Source organism: Mizuhopecten yessoensis, unplaced genomic scaffold (assembly GCF_002113885.1).
Source record: "Mizuhopecten yessoensis strain PY_sf001 unplaced genomic scaffold, ASM211388v2 scaffold7473, whole genome shotgun sequence".
NCBI lineage: Eukaryota > Metazoa > Mollusca > Bivalvia > Pectinida > Pectinidae > Mizuhopecten > Mizuhopecten yessoensis.
In genome coordinates this window covers 1373749-1390638 of record NW_018407065.1, presented here as the reverse complement: position 1 = coordinate 1390638, position 16890 = coordinate 1373749, and the positions used below count along the sequence as shown (strand labels likewise).

Sequence of the window (16890 nt, the reverse complement as noted above, 5' to 3'; positions counted from 1 at the left end):
TTGTAATGTTGATGAAAAAGGTTTTATAAATCGGAGATGGCTCTCATTAGAAATTCATGGTTTTATGTTTGCCATATTGAACATATGTATTGTTTGAGGAATGGCACGGTATTTACAATTTTATTCACAACGTATTGATTAATTGGAACCTATGTGAATCGAGGAAAAAATAGACAACTCCGATTTGGGGTTCCCTGCTAAATATTGTTCCCATGTCTTCTGTTACATGTAAGAACACAATAAAGAAACGATAATTGACCTGCTGTCCTAATTTCAACAGTTTATTTATTTGGAACACTGGTGGGTTCCTTCGACTTGGTGTTTCATTTAAAATAGCACTCTTAATGTCGACATTTCCTCTTTGCAAGGATGCAAGTACACCAAAATATTACATTGACAACTTCATCGACAGAGGCATGTCCTTTAATGACCTTAGCTGTTATTATGACACTTAATCAAATAAAGCAAAATAATCCACATGTATCTCTCAAACCTCGTTTCTTTTGGTTTTGTTGTAAAAACTATCATTGAAATCGTAATATTAAGACACTGTTGGCATTTCTGAGTTGATAAAGCCTGGCAATACTTTAGTACTAATGCTTATCTTGCTCAATTTACAGGTTTTCTAATGGAAAGCAATCAATCGATACAACCAGCAGTGTAATCAGGGTTTTTTTCACGTTAAGATTTCCCTAGCCAGTACTTCTGTGAGATGGTAACAACTGAACTGTACAGGCATCCATATCAAAACGATTCAGAGCAGCTCTCTGATAGGTGTGTTTGATGATAAAAGGTTTGACATGAGGAGCGGTCCGAAACCTGAAATTCTATGTATGTCGTGATCAGTGTTATTTACTCAATAAATATTTTACAATTAACTACCAAGCCTTAATAGCTATTAACGTTTTTATTAATTGTACATGAACAAAATGTATGAAAAGTAATCAATAATTGAAATTAAAAAAAGACAAACATCGTTTACCGTTGTTTGGTTGCCATAACGACATTCGTCGTAATATCTGTTCGTCCAGTAGGTACAAGTTTCCTATGATCGTGTTGAGCTTTGAGATCGGCATCAAAGGTAAGATATTGATTTCTTCATATCGAACACTTGGTTCGACTCTATAAATACAATAATGGTCAATGAAATTGGTGAACTAATAATATTAATATCTTCCCTAATCTTGAAATTGTAAGATTAAGTAGCATAAATGTTTTGTCCTTTAGATATCTACGACCTAAAACACGCCATACGAAATAGATATTATCGATTTCCAGGATGATTAAAAAGTATTGTTGGAATTGAATAAGAATCGTACATATTTCCTTTAATATGTTTTTTCGACCTTTTACTGGCCCTAATGCCTTCTTCTGTATTGACGACCATTTAGAATGTAATGATATCAATAACCGAATTTGTCCTCGAACATATTTTTACCCCAAAAATTGTAAAAGTTATTTACAAACAGGATTTGTCAAGTTAGAAATATTTCTAAACGAAAATATTTTTAAAAGAAAGTGGTCAACAGTTGCAATTTGCTAGATTGTTCATGCGTACCGCATTAGTATTGTAATTTATCAAACGTGTATTATCGTTTGCGGAATCAGTTTAAATAAGTGGTTTACATTTTTTTATCTACGGCGATGGTGAGTTTTTAACATATACTGATGAGTCGAAAATATGTATTGCATTACCATCTTTTTTAAGAAAAAAAACCTTGCTTAATTTTTCTTCAATGCTAAATTTAGGCCCTCATGGTCGACGTACCATATTATATTACAAAATTGCTCAAAAACTGTAAATTACAAATAGTTGTCGAATTGAAATATTCGTCGAATATTACAGCAAAAGCAATAAATAAATAATGAACAACAGTCAGTTATCTATTTTGATTCTTTGTCTGTTCTACAATGCTTTCGCAATAGAAATTTGAAGAATACTTTAATTTGAAAAATATTAACATTATAACATAATATATCCCAAAATGTAACACAGCATTATGATGGGTTCCCGTACATGTGGACAAACCAAGTGATAGAAAAGACGATCGTGCTGCTAAAGCAACTCTATTGCTACCACCTGTTGATTTTAAACTTCATTTTAATGATTTTAAACCATTTCGATGAATGGCATCCTATCAACACTGAGACGAGGTTATCCTGGCCTGTCTCCAGGTAGATCAAATATACATTACCCATCGGTAATTATTTAAACGTGAACACCAGTCTTAATGTATAGCATGTCCAGAACCTTTTACAGTAAGAAACTTGTTACAAGATTGTGTTGACCTTCAGTCAACTCGAGAGAAAAAACACTATTTTAACCTTACGTGTCTTAAATCTCTGTTCGAAAAAATAAGCTTTCAATATTCGAACTTCATTTACCTTCATTTACGTTTGTTTGACGTCATTTGATGGCCATAAAGACCTTTCTTGTGTCGATGGGCCGTTAAACATGTAAAAATAATAATAATTACCTCCAACAGTCGTACAAGGGAAAGGTGGTGGTAGTGTTGTAAGTGACATCATACACCTATATAACTGATTAGATCAAAAGCAAACCAATTCAAAATGTTAACCATTGAAAACCGATAGTGGTAGCCTTAGATACGCAGTTGCCCAAAAGGATTGAATGCGCATCTAAGCCAGCCAGCCAATACGTCAGAATCCGACTAGCAATTTCCAAGGAATGTGTCGGATAAAATGGCGCCGAAAGACAGAAGGACAATACTAATATTTTTGTATTAAAAAACGGAAGTTAAAAAGGAGTTCACCAAAGGCGTTTGGAGACTTAGTTATTCTTTGTTGGCTCAGTGCGATTCCAGATCAAACTTTTAAATCATGTAGTCATATTGATCAAACTACTAGATGTCTATCGCGTTCTATTTGCACTATCCTCAGTACAGAGGTCAAGATTACAAAACATGACTGTTAACTAATTTAACTTGAATAAATATTCTCGAGTTAACGCAAATAGTAACCCCACATAATATGGTGTGCTAACGATTGTCATCGCTTTTCTGATCCTCTACATTTCAATATGAACGTTCTTTGAATGGACTTTTAATCAGCTGATACTATTAGCCCGTATACATATAACATGAACTCGGTTTTTATGATTATAATAGTCTCGGAGAATGTATAACTGAATATCGATTGTTCTGCTAAATATTGTATTCAAACCATTTCATACCAGCAGAAATATTGACTTATTTCAGATAGTAATATGGCCAAGGTGCATGCAGAAGATTCCACAGGAAACGTAAGTTGTCCTTCTGCACGGGCAAAACTTGCCGATAAGCTGATTAAGGCGTCTCTCGACTTGTCCATTGTCAAATGGCATCAACACACTTCTGGTCTAGAGCGACATTAGAAATGTTTTTGTTAACTTGATCCTGTAAATCGTATTTTAGAATACATTTACATACATGAGAATTTAGACAGCCTTTGACCGAGTGCAGGAGCATGTTAAGGGGGTAGATTTGGGGTTTCATCTATATTTAGAAAACTCCATCAGTATCGGTGAAGGCATTATTACCCGGTTAGGTAGGAAGCTTTGTTTATTTGTTTAGTGTCTTCCGTCCCTGGCCAAAATATGGCTGAGACCATTCCAGCGCCAAACAGATTCAATATATATAGATGAAGGGTGTGACCCCTTCCCTTTGAAGGACACATGAGTATTTCTTTTTATATATATATTTCTATCAGGTAATTTGTAACTATCCATACAGTTTGAATTTATATCGTGAAAAACTGTACTTGTGTTCCCTTGTTATGCATGGTATGAGGACAACGGCTGCTTTTTACACCCTTTAGGCCTTCAATACTTACAGATTGAAGGCATCCATTACACACATTGGCGGGCGTCCTAAAATAACATCAGCTGTTATTGGGACGGTAAACATTTAAAAGCAAACCAAATAAGTCCCATTCTTTTGGTAGACATTAACATAACTTGTCAACGCAGACAGCAAAAGTCTGGTCTGATGACGTTTAATAAGCAAGAGGTCCATGGGCCTTTACGGTCACCTGATATATTTATACAGAGAGTTGATTTTGTTTTTTAACACGAACAGAAATATTATTCAAAGTGACAAAAAACAATAAAACCACCTTATTCAATATCTAGCATACAGATTTAAGACTAAAAAGTATTTGAAACTAGCACCTCTGATTCTAAACAAGGAAAATGAAGAAATTTTAGCACACCGACTCCTTTGGGCCCCACCCTACAGCCCTTGGGGGTAGGGCTGGCTCAAAATTTTCAAAGTATCAAACTGTCAACTCAGGGTTATGATTCCAATCAAGTTATTAACATGTAATATCAAAGTATCATTTGCCATTATAAACTATAATAAATTTTGCCCCCCCCCTCCCCCCTCCTTCCCCAGGGGGTAAACGTGAGACCCTGGGGGTCATAAACCTTAAGACCCTTCCATCTATGAAGAGTGTTTGATTCTACCATATCTTGAGAAGAAGATTTTTAAAATTTCAGTCAATTCGGCACTTTTTGGCCCCACCCATCAGCCCCGGGGGGTGTCAGTCAGGGCTCATATGTGCATACCATCAAACTGCTACCCAATACTGATATTGCTAACCTAAATTGAATTACTTCTAATGGAACTTAAACAAATGTTAGTCCAAAATGTGATTTCCCTATATAAACTATAGTAAAGTTTACCCCCTCCCCAGGGGAAACATGAGACCCAAGGGTCATGAAATTCACAATTTTGGTAGAGCACCTTAAGACCCTTCCATCTATGAAGAGTGTTTAATTATACCATATCTGGGTCTTGAGAAGAAGATTTTTGAAATTCCAGTCAATTCGACCTTTTTGGCCCCTCCCATCAGCCCTAGGGGGGTCAGTCAGGGATCATATGTGCATACCATCAAACTGCTATCCAATACTGATAGTGCTAACCTAAACTGAATTACCTCCAATGGCAATTAAACAAATGTTAGTCCAAAATGTGATTTCCCTATATAAACTATAGTAAAGTTTACCCCCTCCCCAGGGGGAAACGTGAGACCCCAGGGTCAAGAAATTCACAAATTTGGTAAAGCACCTTAAGACCCTTCCATCTATGAAGAGTATTTGAATCTACCATATCTGGGTCTTGAGAGGAAGATTTCTGAAATTTTAGTCAATTTGACCCTTTTTGGACCCGCCCCTCAGGCCCCTGGGAGCTGGGGACCAAACCGGCCACTGTTTTTTTTTAATTTTGGCCATGGAAGGTTTCTGCAAAATTTCACTGACATTGGTTTAGGGGTTTTGGAGAAGAAGTCGAAAATGTAAATTGTTTACGGACGCACAACGGACGACGGACGACGCCGGACAAAATGCGATCGCAATAGGTCACTTGAGACTTTGTCTCAGGTGACCTGAAAACATCTAACAGCAAAGGGAAGGCGCAAAAGCAGTCATTTACAGTGAAACCAGCACATAATGTCACTCGTTTGATATACCACCTATATGATTGGCATCATTTTAATATTTCACCTCTCATTTTCTCTATCTCATGCAAATTTATTATACACATTGAGGCACCCCCTTAGTAAGGTCGCAAATGTTGCAATGAATGCGGCAGCTTTATTTTGGTCACTTGGGTGTCTCCAAATAAAGGGTACAAAAGCAAATATCAATTCAGCAAGGGGCTCCACCATTAGTTGCCTCTTAAACCATACCTGGTTTGGTTTCTTATTGTTTAACGTCCTATCAACAGCTATGGTCATTCAAGGATGGCCTCCCCTGTGTGCAAGATGCATGCGTGTAGTGTATGCGTGTGTGTTTTGGACGGCTGCAATATGTTCGTGTTCGTCTTCTTGTGATAGCGCGGAACTGATGCCAACTTTATAGTGCTATCTCACTGAATCATACTGCCGAAGACACCCAGCAGGACACCCCACCCGGTCACATTATACTGACAACGGGCGAACCAGTCGTCCCAATCCTAAATTGCTGAGCGTTAAGCAAGAGTATAAACTACCATTTTTATAGACTATGGTATATCTCGGCCTGGGAACATAACCCAAAGCCCTGAACACAGGGGCGAACGCTCAACTAAAGGCCAAGAGTGAGGCATTGTCAAGGGAGACATTGAGAAGAAGAAAGTTGTTTAGAAAGAAGAGAAAAGATAAGATCCCAAATTTAGTCGCCTGTTACGATCATGCAATGCGGGCAGCAGGTACAATTCTTACCCCCTACTTATAACCATACAGTTGGTAAAAGCAGGTATATTCTGTTCTGAAAATTTGGCCTACAGTGGTGGGTAATCAATTATTTTATTCATTTAAAAGTTAAAATACGCCTTGTATAACACATTTGGACAATTTTTCCGCATAGTTTCAGAACCGGAACTGAGTGGGAATTTATTCCGAAAAATACCCGGATCATTAGTTGAATTAGCTTACATGTTGCAATCATCAGAATTAAAACATTTCTTTAACTATGTTATATATTCCGATGTATACTTTACATTGATAAATATGACCGTGGTAAAAAATGAATACAGCAGAGAGATCTTTCATTTGATCCCAGAGTAGTTACTCGTATATGCATAAGTTTCAGCTAATTGTTTTATTGTTCAATTGCTATATGTTGATACGTCTCCGGATGGGTCATTCATACATTACCCATTGTTATTTATTAAAACGTGAAGTCCAGCCTCAATGCATAGCGTGTCAGGAACCATTTACAGTAAAACACTTGCTATTAGATTGTCAACTCGAGAACATTTCTATAATAACATTACATGTCTCAAATCTCTTTTCGAAAACATAACTGTTGATCTTTTTTTATAATATTTGAGTCACCCTAGCCACTTTCAATATTCAAATTGACGTTTGTCTTTTACCTTTAAGTTAGGTTTGATGTATTTATTTAGCATTTGTTGTTGTCGAGCATTTGTTAGCCCTAATGACTTGTCCTGTGTTGATGGGCCGTTAATCATTGATTATAATAATAATAATACACATCACCTTTCAGGATATTGAAATGGAGAATGCAGACACAAAGATAGAGAATTATGAAACCGATGTAAGTAAATACTGAATAATTCACCGTCGATAATTTCCACGATTTCATATTCTTCATAACAATTTGTGGAAATGGTTTGTTCATCTGGGCAGGCGCTCAGCGTTCAAGGCCAAAAGCGCAGTGTTACCAAGCAATACGCTAGGGAATAAAAAGTAGTAATAAGTAGAAAGAAAGATAAAGATCCAAAATATTGCAATGGGCACAGCAGATTTAATTTGGTCGCTTTTGTATCCCCCAATAGAGGACACCATAGCAAATCCCTAATACTTCAGGGGGGTTCCCCACATTAGTCGTCTCCTACGATACATGCAGTGGGTAACAGCAAGTGTATGTTTTCCCGATCCCCCACCTGTAGGGGTGTCATGACCAGTTGAATAATATTCAAGTATATCGAAAATATATGAATTTAATGTATATATTTGTCAGATCAATTGATTTCTCACCCGAAAGATAGATACGTGGACTTTTGTGAAATGTATATGTCAAACGTGTAGCATTATAAAAAAACAATGAAGACCAAACGTCGTTGCTCGTCTGCAGAATAGGGTCATCATATGTACCCTCAACACAATACTTGAAACATCATCTATTCTGCTTTTTATCTTACCCACTCTCCTTTCTATTTTATTATCATTATTTTACTGTACACTGGACGTTCACGAAAAGAATATATCAAACTTAAATTAAAAAAAGAATAATTGTTAAGGATGCAAAAAAGAAAGATATCAAAAGAAAAAACATGTTGCATAGGCTATTTCCTTCGAAAAGGTTTTAGTATATTATGATTGCAAGCTATACACATGACGTATATTCAAATCAGATATCCTAGATAGTTCAAAAGTTCGAAAGTTTGAAAGGTTAACACACATCTTTACCAGCATATTATGGACATTAAATATATGCTTTTTCACACTCTTTTCATTGTGTATTTGAGTCTGGATGTACATTTATTTATACCATTTGTGTTAGATTCCCTCAGGAGATGTTGCAAAAGATGAAGAAAAAGAAAAGTTTCAAGCAGTTCTCAAAGAATTGGCAATAGACACTACAATTCATGGCATAGCAAATATTGTGAGTGCTAAAAAGACCTACAAAAAGATTCTGTGGCTGAGTCTATGGTTGTTGGTATTGGTGGGATACTGTTTTCAATTATCCCAGATTTATACAACATTTACAACTGCACAAAAAAAGACAACAATGGATTTGAAATTTGGAGTTCAGAAATTCCCAGGAATAACATTTTGTAACCTAAACCCAATAACGAAATCGTCCTTGAGAGAAACATCACTCGACATGCAGCTGTTTTTGACTTTGTCAGAGGCTCAGGTAAGGTGTCTTACTAGAACATTTCGTCATTTAGGGAAAACAAATGTAGATAGAGTGAGATTATATTTTGCTTGACATAAAGCTTACTGTTGTAACATTTCGTATTGTTGTGGGTTTTTTTTTGCAAATCGTCTAAATTGATGGATGACATTTTCACACTTTTACTTGAAAATAACTAAGAGGATTGGTAGTTTTAAAAATAGCTATAAAATAAATGAAAAATTAGAATTAAAAAAATGCATAGAAATATCAGACCAGCATTAACATACATGTACATACCTATTGATTGAATGCTTCATTCTACGGTCTAGATGAGATATTATTCGCAGCCTATAGATGTTGAAATCGACAGAAATCACCCTGGCTTCAAGTTTCTCAATAACTTTGAGAAACATGGGTTTAACACAGATGGATGGGACGTGCTAAGTTATATTCCGACCGATCCCATGCAAACGAGAGACCTATTTATCAGCAGTGAAATGAGCAAATTAAACACGTAAGTAATGCTGAATAATTATTAGCACATGATATTGTTCAATCATATTGTTTGTCTTGAAATAAATTTTGCCATTATATTATGAATTGCAAAGCGTAAAGAAAAGCATTTATTCATGAAAAAATATATATAAAGAGACATGTGCTATGATATTTTTATGTACATCGTTAAATAAGATGGAATTTCACAAATCCAAAAAACCGTAACATGTTTATTCTATGTATTTACCGTAAATAATTCTCAAACGTGTTTTATATTCCCTTTGGACAGGAGCACAATAGAAAGATTAGGACATAACATTGACGACATGCTGCTTCATTGCTCCTTCAACAGCAAAATATGTAATTCAAGGTTAGATATTCCCTTTTTATGGTAAATAAGATAGACAAATTAACACATGCTAAGCCTATAATGACCTAGAATGGTGCAATTGGAGGTTCAACAAAACCACCGTATATCATCGTTACATCCTATTTTAAACTTGCCAGTCATAAGTGTGTGCAACTAGTCTAGCATAAACAATTCTTTTCCCAAAAACTAAGGTCGGACGTAAAGCATAGGTCACTGACACCTATGGATATTGGAAACGTCCCTTCACTCACACTTTGGTGTCCGCATAATAAATGAAATATCAGACGATTTCAATGAAACGTTAGCAAATGCAATTCATGAAATTAAGACTAGGATGAGCACTATCAGCGCATACTTATTTAGTATACTGTATTCTGACCGCTTTACTACCACACTTTAATTTCTGGAAAAATAAATGGCTTAAATATTGTTTGCTATATATCTGCTCCACCCATTGCAACCTTTGCTATCTCTGAATTCTCTTACTACTGACTACTTTCTTTTCCTCGAGAAAAATACATGGCAGAAAATCTCTAATTCTGCAAATGGGGTACATTGATCGCCTCGTACGATTTTGAAGAGGGATATAGCAGACAATGCTTACCCCGAATAAGCAAAGGTTTATTGAAGGAACGTCCTAAGGTACATGTTTGATACAAAAGGTGGGCCATCATATATGTACATATTATAACGATCTTTATTTGTACTGTATTACAGTTTCTTCACACCAATAAGCAGTACTCGGTATGGAAGTTGCTACACACTCAAGTCCGATAGCCTTGTCAGCACAACACCTGGACCACAAAGCGGTATCATTTATCAAACTAATACTTTCAACGAAGGATACATTATGCCCCTCAATTTGCACTACAAATGAAATCAATGAAAAATAAACTGTGCCTATGTGTTTTATATCCAAAGTTTCGAACATGTTTTGAACGAATTGTCAAACAAAGCTTTCGAATTAGATATCTCCAATATAGCCAATACCTCACGTTTGCCCCTGGCGTTAAACGTTCGTCAAAGTCGGAAAAGCAGTGGGTTTTTGTCCCTATGTCGTGACATACCAAAATATGAAAAATATAAGCTGTTGTTTCTTGTTAAGCATTCAGCATTTCAATGTACAAAATATGAAAAGCTTTTTGAACAAGTTCCCCGTGACAACTATAATCAGGTTCAATCAGGAAACCGGCAAACGTTAATATTTTGTTTTTTGTTAATTTACTTAATATCTCTTTGTCGCGGGGCCGTTAAGACTGAAAAAATAAACAATTTCATAACATCATATACATGTAGATGCATACGCCTCCGTGTGATCGTCGGTGTTAATCGGAGAATATTACCAATCATCTGTCAGTTATTACATACGAGCCATCTTACACAATATTGCTATAAGTGGATACTGATTATAGCGTTATCTAAAAGCAGTTTCAGCACGATCCATGATAAGGTATCCGGTATTGGTCATGGATATACAGCTCATTAATTAAGGTGATTGTATCTTAAACAATTTGGTATATACCATTTAGACTTAAATGTACAAAATTAAGAGTTTATTTTGTGAAGGTATGGATTTGATCATCATATAATATTTCTGTAGGCTTGACTCTGATACTAAACATAGAGGCTTACGAATACGTTAGTCCATCAAGCAGTGGAAATGGAATCAAAATTGTGCTTCACGAACCAGGCTCTTACCCGTTTGTCGAGGAGCAGGGAGTGAATATAGCGCCGGGTCGAACCTCCATTGGATTAAACCGCGTAAGTGACCCGCATAGTCGCATTAATAATATATCCTTTAACATAATTAGAAATACAATATGTATTTGTGACAGATGTCCTGTGTTATCTATTATTCACATCAACGAATTCAAGAAAGCTGCTTTCTGTTTCAGGATTAAATATCATTTCTGCTTTCAATAAATGTTGTATTCGATTATGTTTACAGATAGAAATACAGAGGTTGGAGCCTCCAATTGGAAGTTGTGAATATCACAAGGAGTATGTCAACCAATACGGAGTGGAATATTCAAAAATGGTATGATACAAAATAATTGACGTTTTTGCTGGGTGGTTAACTTAGGGTTTCCTTCCGTCTTCTGTTTAGGGTAAAACATAATGATATGATCTGATGCCCCCATTGTAACACTTTGTCGGTGTCACCCTTTGACCACATCATCATATGACCTTGGCTATTGCTAGGACGTTAAGCCACAAATGTACAAAATGGCAATTTGGTGCAACAACATTTCTGTATGCGGAGTTCTGCATCGTTTGTTATACTGAAAATAGTTCTTTCTTCTTACTCCGTACTTCTATCAATTGTTCTGAGGAGTCTAGAATTATCTTGGGTATTAAGGAAAGGGAAGGTTAATACAAATATACGAATAAAGACTGCAATGCCCGCTTTGGCTCAGTTACTATTTTAGCTTAGTCGTTTTCAAGTACTTGTTTCGATAACATATACTCGTGCTTTGTGTGTGTGTGTTCTTATAAGCTTGCGATATTGTTTTGCGATTGATTGAATTACACGAATAGTAATGTTCTATTTAGGCGTGTGAGCAGCTTTGTCAAATCAGACTTACACAGGATATATGCGGCTGTATTCCGACTATGGTATCTATCGACCCATCCATCGTCACCAATAACTCGACGTTCTGCACACTACTAGACAGTATGTTATCAAAAATTCACATAATCCATTACCATCTAAATGACATTAAACAGTCAGACCAAGGATTTGGGATAGTTTTTATTGTTTGGTTACAAGTTCGGACTAAATATAACAAAACATTGCTAAATCATCGTTGTGTTATCTGAAAACATGCATTGATCTTCATTTATGTCGCACATATGTCCATATATATAAAATGTGCCAAGATATGATTGGGTTATATATTTATGAATTTTATAAGAGAGTTGCAATGTAATAACAAATTTAAATTTCGTTTAATGTTTTTCACTTCAAAATGCTGTTTGGTACCTCAACGATCTTATTTCTGTGACATATTTACAAGAAATGGTGATATTTGCCTTATTTTGTGTTGCAGCTCCTTGTGCCGTCCTTGTCAGACAGGCTCAGGTGAAGGGTGATTTGTACTGCCCATGCTCCAACCCGTGTTTGTACGTTTCTTTAAATACGTTTACTTGCATAATCTCTTGCACAATGATTTCCAGCTAAGACATAAAAAGTATATAATACATGCAAGCATAGTAAGTACCCCTTTGATCTGATTTCACTTAATAGGTTTTCACGGTAAAATGTTCATATTCTCAACGCTAAATACAACACATTTTATTTACAAACTATAGCAATAAACTGTATAGACCAGTAAACATACTCAAGACAAAATAAAGAGATTCTTTCATATGAAGTATAATATATAAATAGATAATAATTAAGGTCTTAATGTTGGAGGAAAGTGGAGTAACCACACAAAATCCACGTGATCGGGCAGGTGACCCTTTTTACGCACAATCTAGGAATAGAACCCCGGGCGCCTTTGTGAAAGCGCTACACACACCTGGCGGTTGGGGATCGAGAAAAATACACCTGCTGTTACCCACTGTATCGTATCAGGCAGCTAATTTGAGAAACCCCTGCAGAATTGGGGATTTGCTTTGTTGTCCTCTATTTGGGGACACAAAAGCGACCAAAATAAATCTGCTGCACCCATTGCCATATTTGGGATCTTTATCTTTCTTTCTACTTCGAACTACTTTTTAATTCCTAGTGCCTTGCTTGACATCACCTCACTTTCGGCCTTGACGTTGAGAGTTCGCCCAGGCGGGGAAGGCAATTGGTTCTGTCTCAAGACCGGGACATACCAAAGTCCTTAGAAATGCAGTTGTTTTTCCCTGCTTAACGTTCAGCATTTACGGGACGGCACCATCAGTATAGTGTGACTGGACGGAATGCTGTGCTGGGGGCCTTCGGCATGGTATTTCAGGGAGATAGCACTATAAAGTCGGCATCAGATCCGCGCTATCACAAGGAGGCAAGCACAACAACATACCATATATCCTGCATACACACACGCAAGCACGCATACACTACACACATGGAGGCACGTCCTTAAATGGCCTTAGCTGTTAATAGGACGTTAAACAAAACTAAACCAAACCAAACCACTGCGCTACACGACCGTCCCCCGGAGGAAGTCGATACCATATTATATTATATAGGTTCATTAGTTATAGCTTCGTTTATAATTGATGTCGTGCTCAATACCTTGTTTACATTTACAGGGGAAATGAATACACCAAGACAATATCGAGCCATAGTTGGCCACGCGAGGAATACCTGGTAAGAAATCTATGTTCATAATAATATTCCACTTATTTTTCTCTTAAAGTCAATTGAATTTTAATTATTGCCGATGATGACAATAATTATATCAAGTATGTGTATGTGATATATCAATTTTTTAAATCTTTAAAAAAACATATTTTATTTATTTGCGTTTCGGTCACCCTAATTGCGTGAATGAGTTCGTCAACGCAATACATTTTATTCCATTTCCTAATATAATTCTAAATACGACAACAAACGTAGCGAATATTTGTAGATAAATAAGGGACGTTTCATGTACAATTTTGGCTACCTTTTTTTTTCAACAGATCCATGAAATAATACCTTTGATTTGTGAAGATCCAGAACGCGCGACGAAAGTAGAAAATATAACCGGATACACATGCACGGACTTTCTTCTGTTTGCTCTACCCGAAGAATCCGTGAAACCGTATGTTGATACAAACGAAATCATCCAAATCTTAATAATAATTTCAATTTCAAATGATCTGTTGAGATTGAATTTAAGACGTTGCCTATTACCTGATGTTTCCTTTCGGTAATGTCTTTCACTGGTTAACCTTCTGTTACAATAACGCGGCCAAGTGAGATGCTTTCGCTGCTATATCATCAATGGACAACTTCGGCATCGCTTTTACAAAGATGTGTACATGTATATCCCAAAAGAACAAAATAACCACAAGTATGATTGTTTTCTCCTACTAACTTTTTTCGATGGTGTCTTATGATCCCGTTGATCATGCGTTTTCGTGAAATGACACCGTAATGTGGACCTCGAGTGTCCTCATTGCCTGTATATGTCGGCTTACTTTAACATTAAAAGTTGTAAAAATCTTGAACAAATTCGCAAGCAAGCTCACATGTTTCTTTTTTTATACCGGGATATTTACTTTGGTTCAGGCGACATTTTTTAATGATACAACAAAAAATTACAAAAAGGAAAATAATTCAAAATGGAAAAGAATACATGAAACACAAAATCTGGTCGATTGCTTGAGTGACTTTGGTTTTAATTTGGCTACAGATGGCATAAGCATGGCCTATGCCATGGCGCAAAGTCGTATGCAGACAAAGGTCTTTGTAACAACAGATATAAGCTCAACTCATAAGCTGACCTTAGTAGCGCGACACTCCCCGTTGTCAAAATGTTATGGCAACGGGAAGGTCAGAGGTAGTTTATGTTAGACTACACGAATATATGAATGAAAACATGGTGTCGATGGAATTACTGAGTTTGCAAATGTCAAGATTACAGTCCTTATACTGTACACGTATTTAAGTATATCCACCATTATTATGGAGACGAGAATGTAAATGATAACTAGATATTGTTCCTCATTGGGATTAACATAAAAAAAGTTCTGTTACACTGACCATACTACAAAATTGTATATGCAATGAAAATAAACATAAGTTGTAGTTCATCATATACTGCTGACGATATATTGCAGTTTTCGGGACAACTTCGTGAAGCTGGACGTGTACTTTGAAGATCTGAACTATGAACATATCGAGGAGGTCCCTTCGTATGACGTAAGTGTTAAATAACAGCCAATTCTTTAACATTTAATATCAAATTTTATTTTATTTCTTGTGCATTTCTTTCGGCGAGGAAAATCACATTTGTTTTGGTCCGATCTTGAACTCTTCGTTACCTATACGCAAGTTCTACTACTCGAGCCTGCATACAACGAAGTAACGTTAGTTTCACAAAGTGTATTCACACACAAAATAGAAGAAAAATAGGCACCATATCAGGTAATACGTAACCTGATATAAGTGTTCCATGTTATTGAAACAAATATTGGAAAGTCTGAGACATTCCTAACGTGTTCTTCATATTTCAATGGATAAACAAAATCTATACACGGATTTCCTTTCAAAACTTCATTTAAATAATTTGTACAAGAACTTGCTGCTTTCGAAATAAATGCCTTAGCCATTTGTTTTGTTTTAGGAATATCAGTTTCTATCAGATATTGGAGGAGCCACAGGCCTGTTTGTTGGAGCATCGGTCCTGAGCCTTGTTGAGGTGGTCCAGATTCTTGTGGAATCCATTAGGTTCGCTGTGAGCAGACTTCGGAAATAGAAGTATAGATTTTATTTGGATTGGAAAACAGGTTATTTGACCCCGTACGTGGGTATGTGTGTACAGGTGACCTCGACAACTACGTCTGTAAATTAGCCAAGAGATCCAGTACCTGGTCTTTTAGACGGCTTAATGTGGTTGGTACATTTTGCCACGTGGCTAAGTTGCAGAACGTCATAAGTAGAAAGGGTAAACACGACGTGTCATACAATAATGATGTAAACAACTGTTTCAGCAATTTCAAATCTTGTGATTCATATGGTCCTTGTAATGCAAATCATTTATCTAAGCTGAAACAAACTTTTATGTGAATTTATAGATTGTTTTTTTACAATTTTGTGTTTGTATTGGGATTTGCGAAGTGAATTTCGATCCTGCAAACAGAACATGTTTTTATATGTGGCCATGTGGCCAATGCACAATACAATATGGAAAAGGATCATATGGACTAAAAATGTCTCATAAACTTGTGTTCCGCTTCACTATATATTCCACGTCCGCGAATCATGGATATATACCCCACCGCAGAAGGGTCTAGCACCGATGTGCTGAGAACGGTCTAGCACCGATGTGCTGTAATGCAGGCCTCCGGCTCCGCAGATGACCTGAGGACTACTGCCCTTGTAGAACTGATCCAATGTGTGTAGCGCCAGTTGTCTGCCCTTGTGGAACTGACCCAATGTGTGTAGCCAGTTGTCTCGTCCACAATCCTCACCTACCAACCCGTTCATGGAAATCTATAAATAATGAACATACATACTAACACTATTGCCAATACTCCCAATATAGTAAAACCTAGTTAAAGTATCACTGTAAATATTACATGTAAATATACATTGACTCACTACATATCAATTTATGGACGTTAGTACCAAGCATGTGCATGTATTTGATTAACACTTATAATGCGGACTAATTATAATATATCCAACTAGATAAGTTATTGTAAGGACTACTAACAACAATCATATCGGATATCAACACTAATGGATAGATACCGTAATCTTACAGAAAATGCCTCACGCTTACCTGTACAATCACTATTGCGTAACGCCTACGTACGTGCATTAAAGTATTTAACTTAACATTTCTATCTCTTATACAAGTATAGCCTATGAATACTAAATCATAGATATATACATATTCATAATAATGATAATTAGTTAATATAGTAGGGTACTAACAGGCATATGACTATATACAATACATGTAAACAATGTTCCGCATGAACACATTAACATTTATTGCGATCATTCACCAGTAACTGATGCAACATATAC

At 36.3% G+C, this 16890-nt stretch overlaps 1 protein-coding gene and 2 long non-coding RNA genes across 3 annotated transcripts; all 3 read left to right on the top strand.

The window, feature by feature from the left end:
• The first annotated feature begins 3216 nt into the window (after window positions 1-3216).
• LOC110453650 lies at window positions 3217-8082 on the top strand. The gene is made up of 3 exons (XR_002463300.1): window positions 3217-3262; window positions 6986-7036; window positions 8006-8082. It is a non-coding gene; the product is annotated as an uncharacterized LOC110453650 (long non-coding RNA).
• A 712-nt stretch (window positions 8083-8794) lies between these two features.
• Window positions 8795-11110, top strand: LOC110453584 (FMRFamide-activated amiloride-sensitive sodium channel-like). The gene is made up of 5 exons (XM_021502566.1): window positions 8795-8858; window positions 9129-9209; window positions 9927-10018; window positions 10810-10970; window positions 11105-11110. The coding sequence occupies exons 1-5, from the start codon at window positions 8809-8811 to the stop codon at window positions 11108-11110; spliced, it is 390 nt and encodes a 129-aa protein (XP_021358241.1). The 5' UTR covers window positions 8795-8808.
• A 2353-nt stretch (window positions 11111-13463) lies between these two features.
• On the top strand, window positions 13464-15039 carry LOC110453589. Its single transcript, XR_002463295.1, has 3 exons — window positions 13464-13515; window positions 13830-13951; window positions 14973-15039. It is a non-coding gene; the product is annotated as an uncharacterized LOC110453589 (long non-coding RNA).
• Window positions 15040-16890: the final 1851 nt, after the last annotated feature.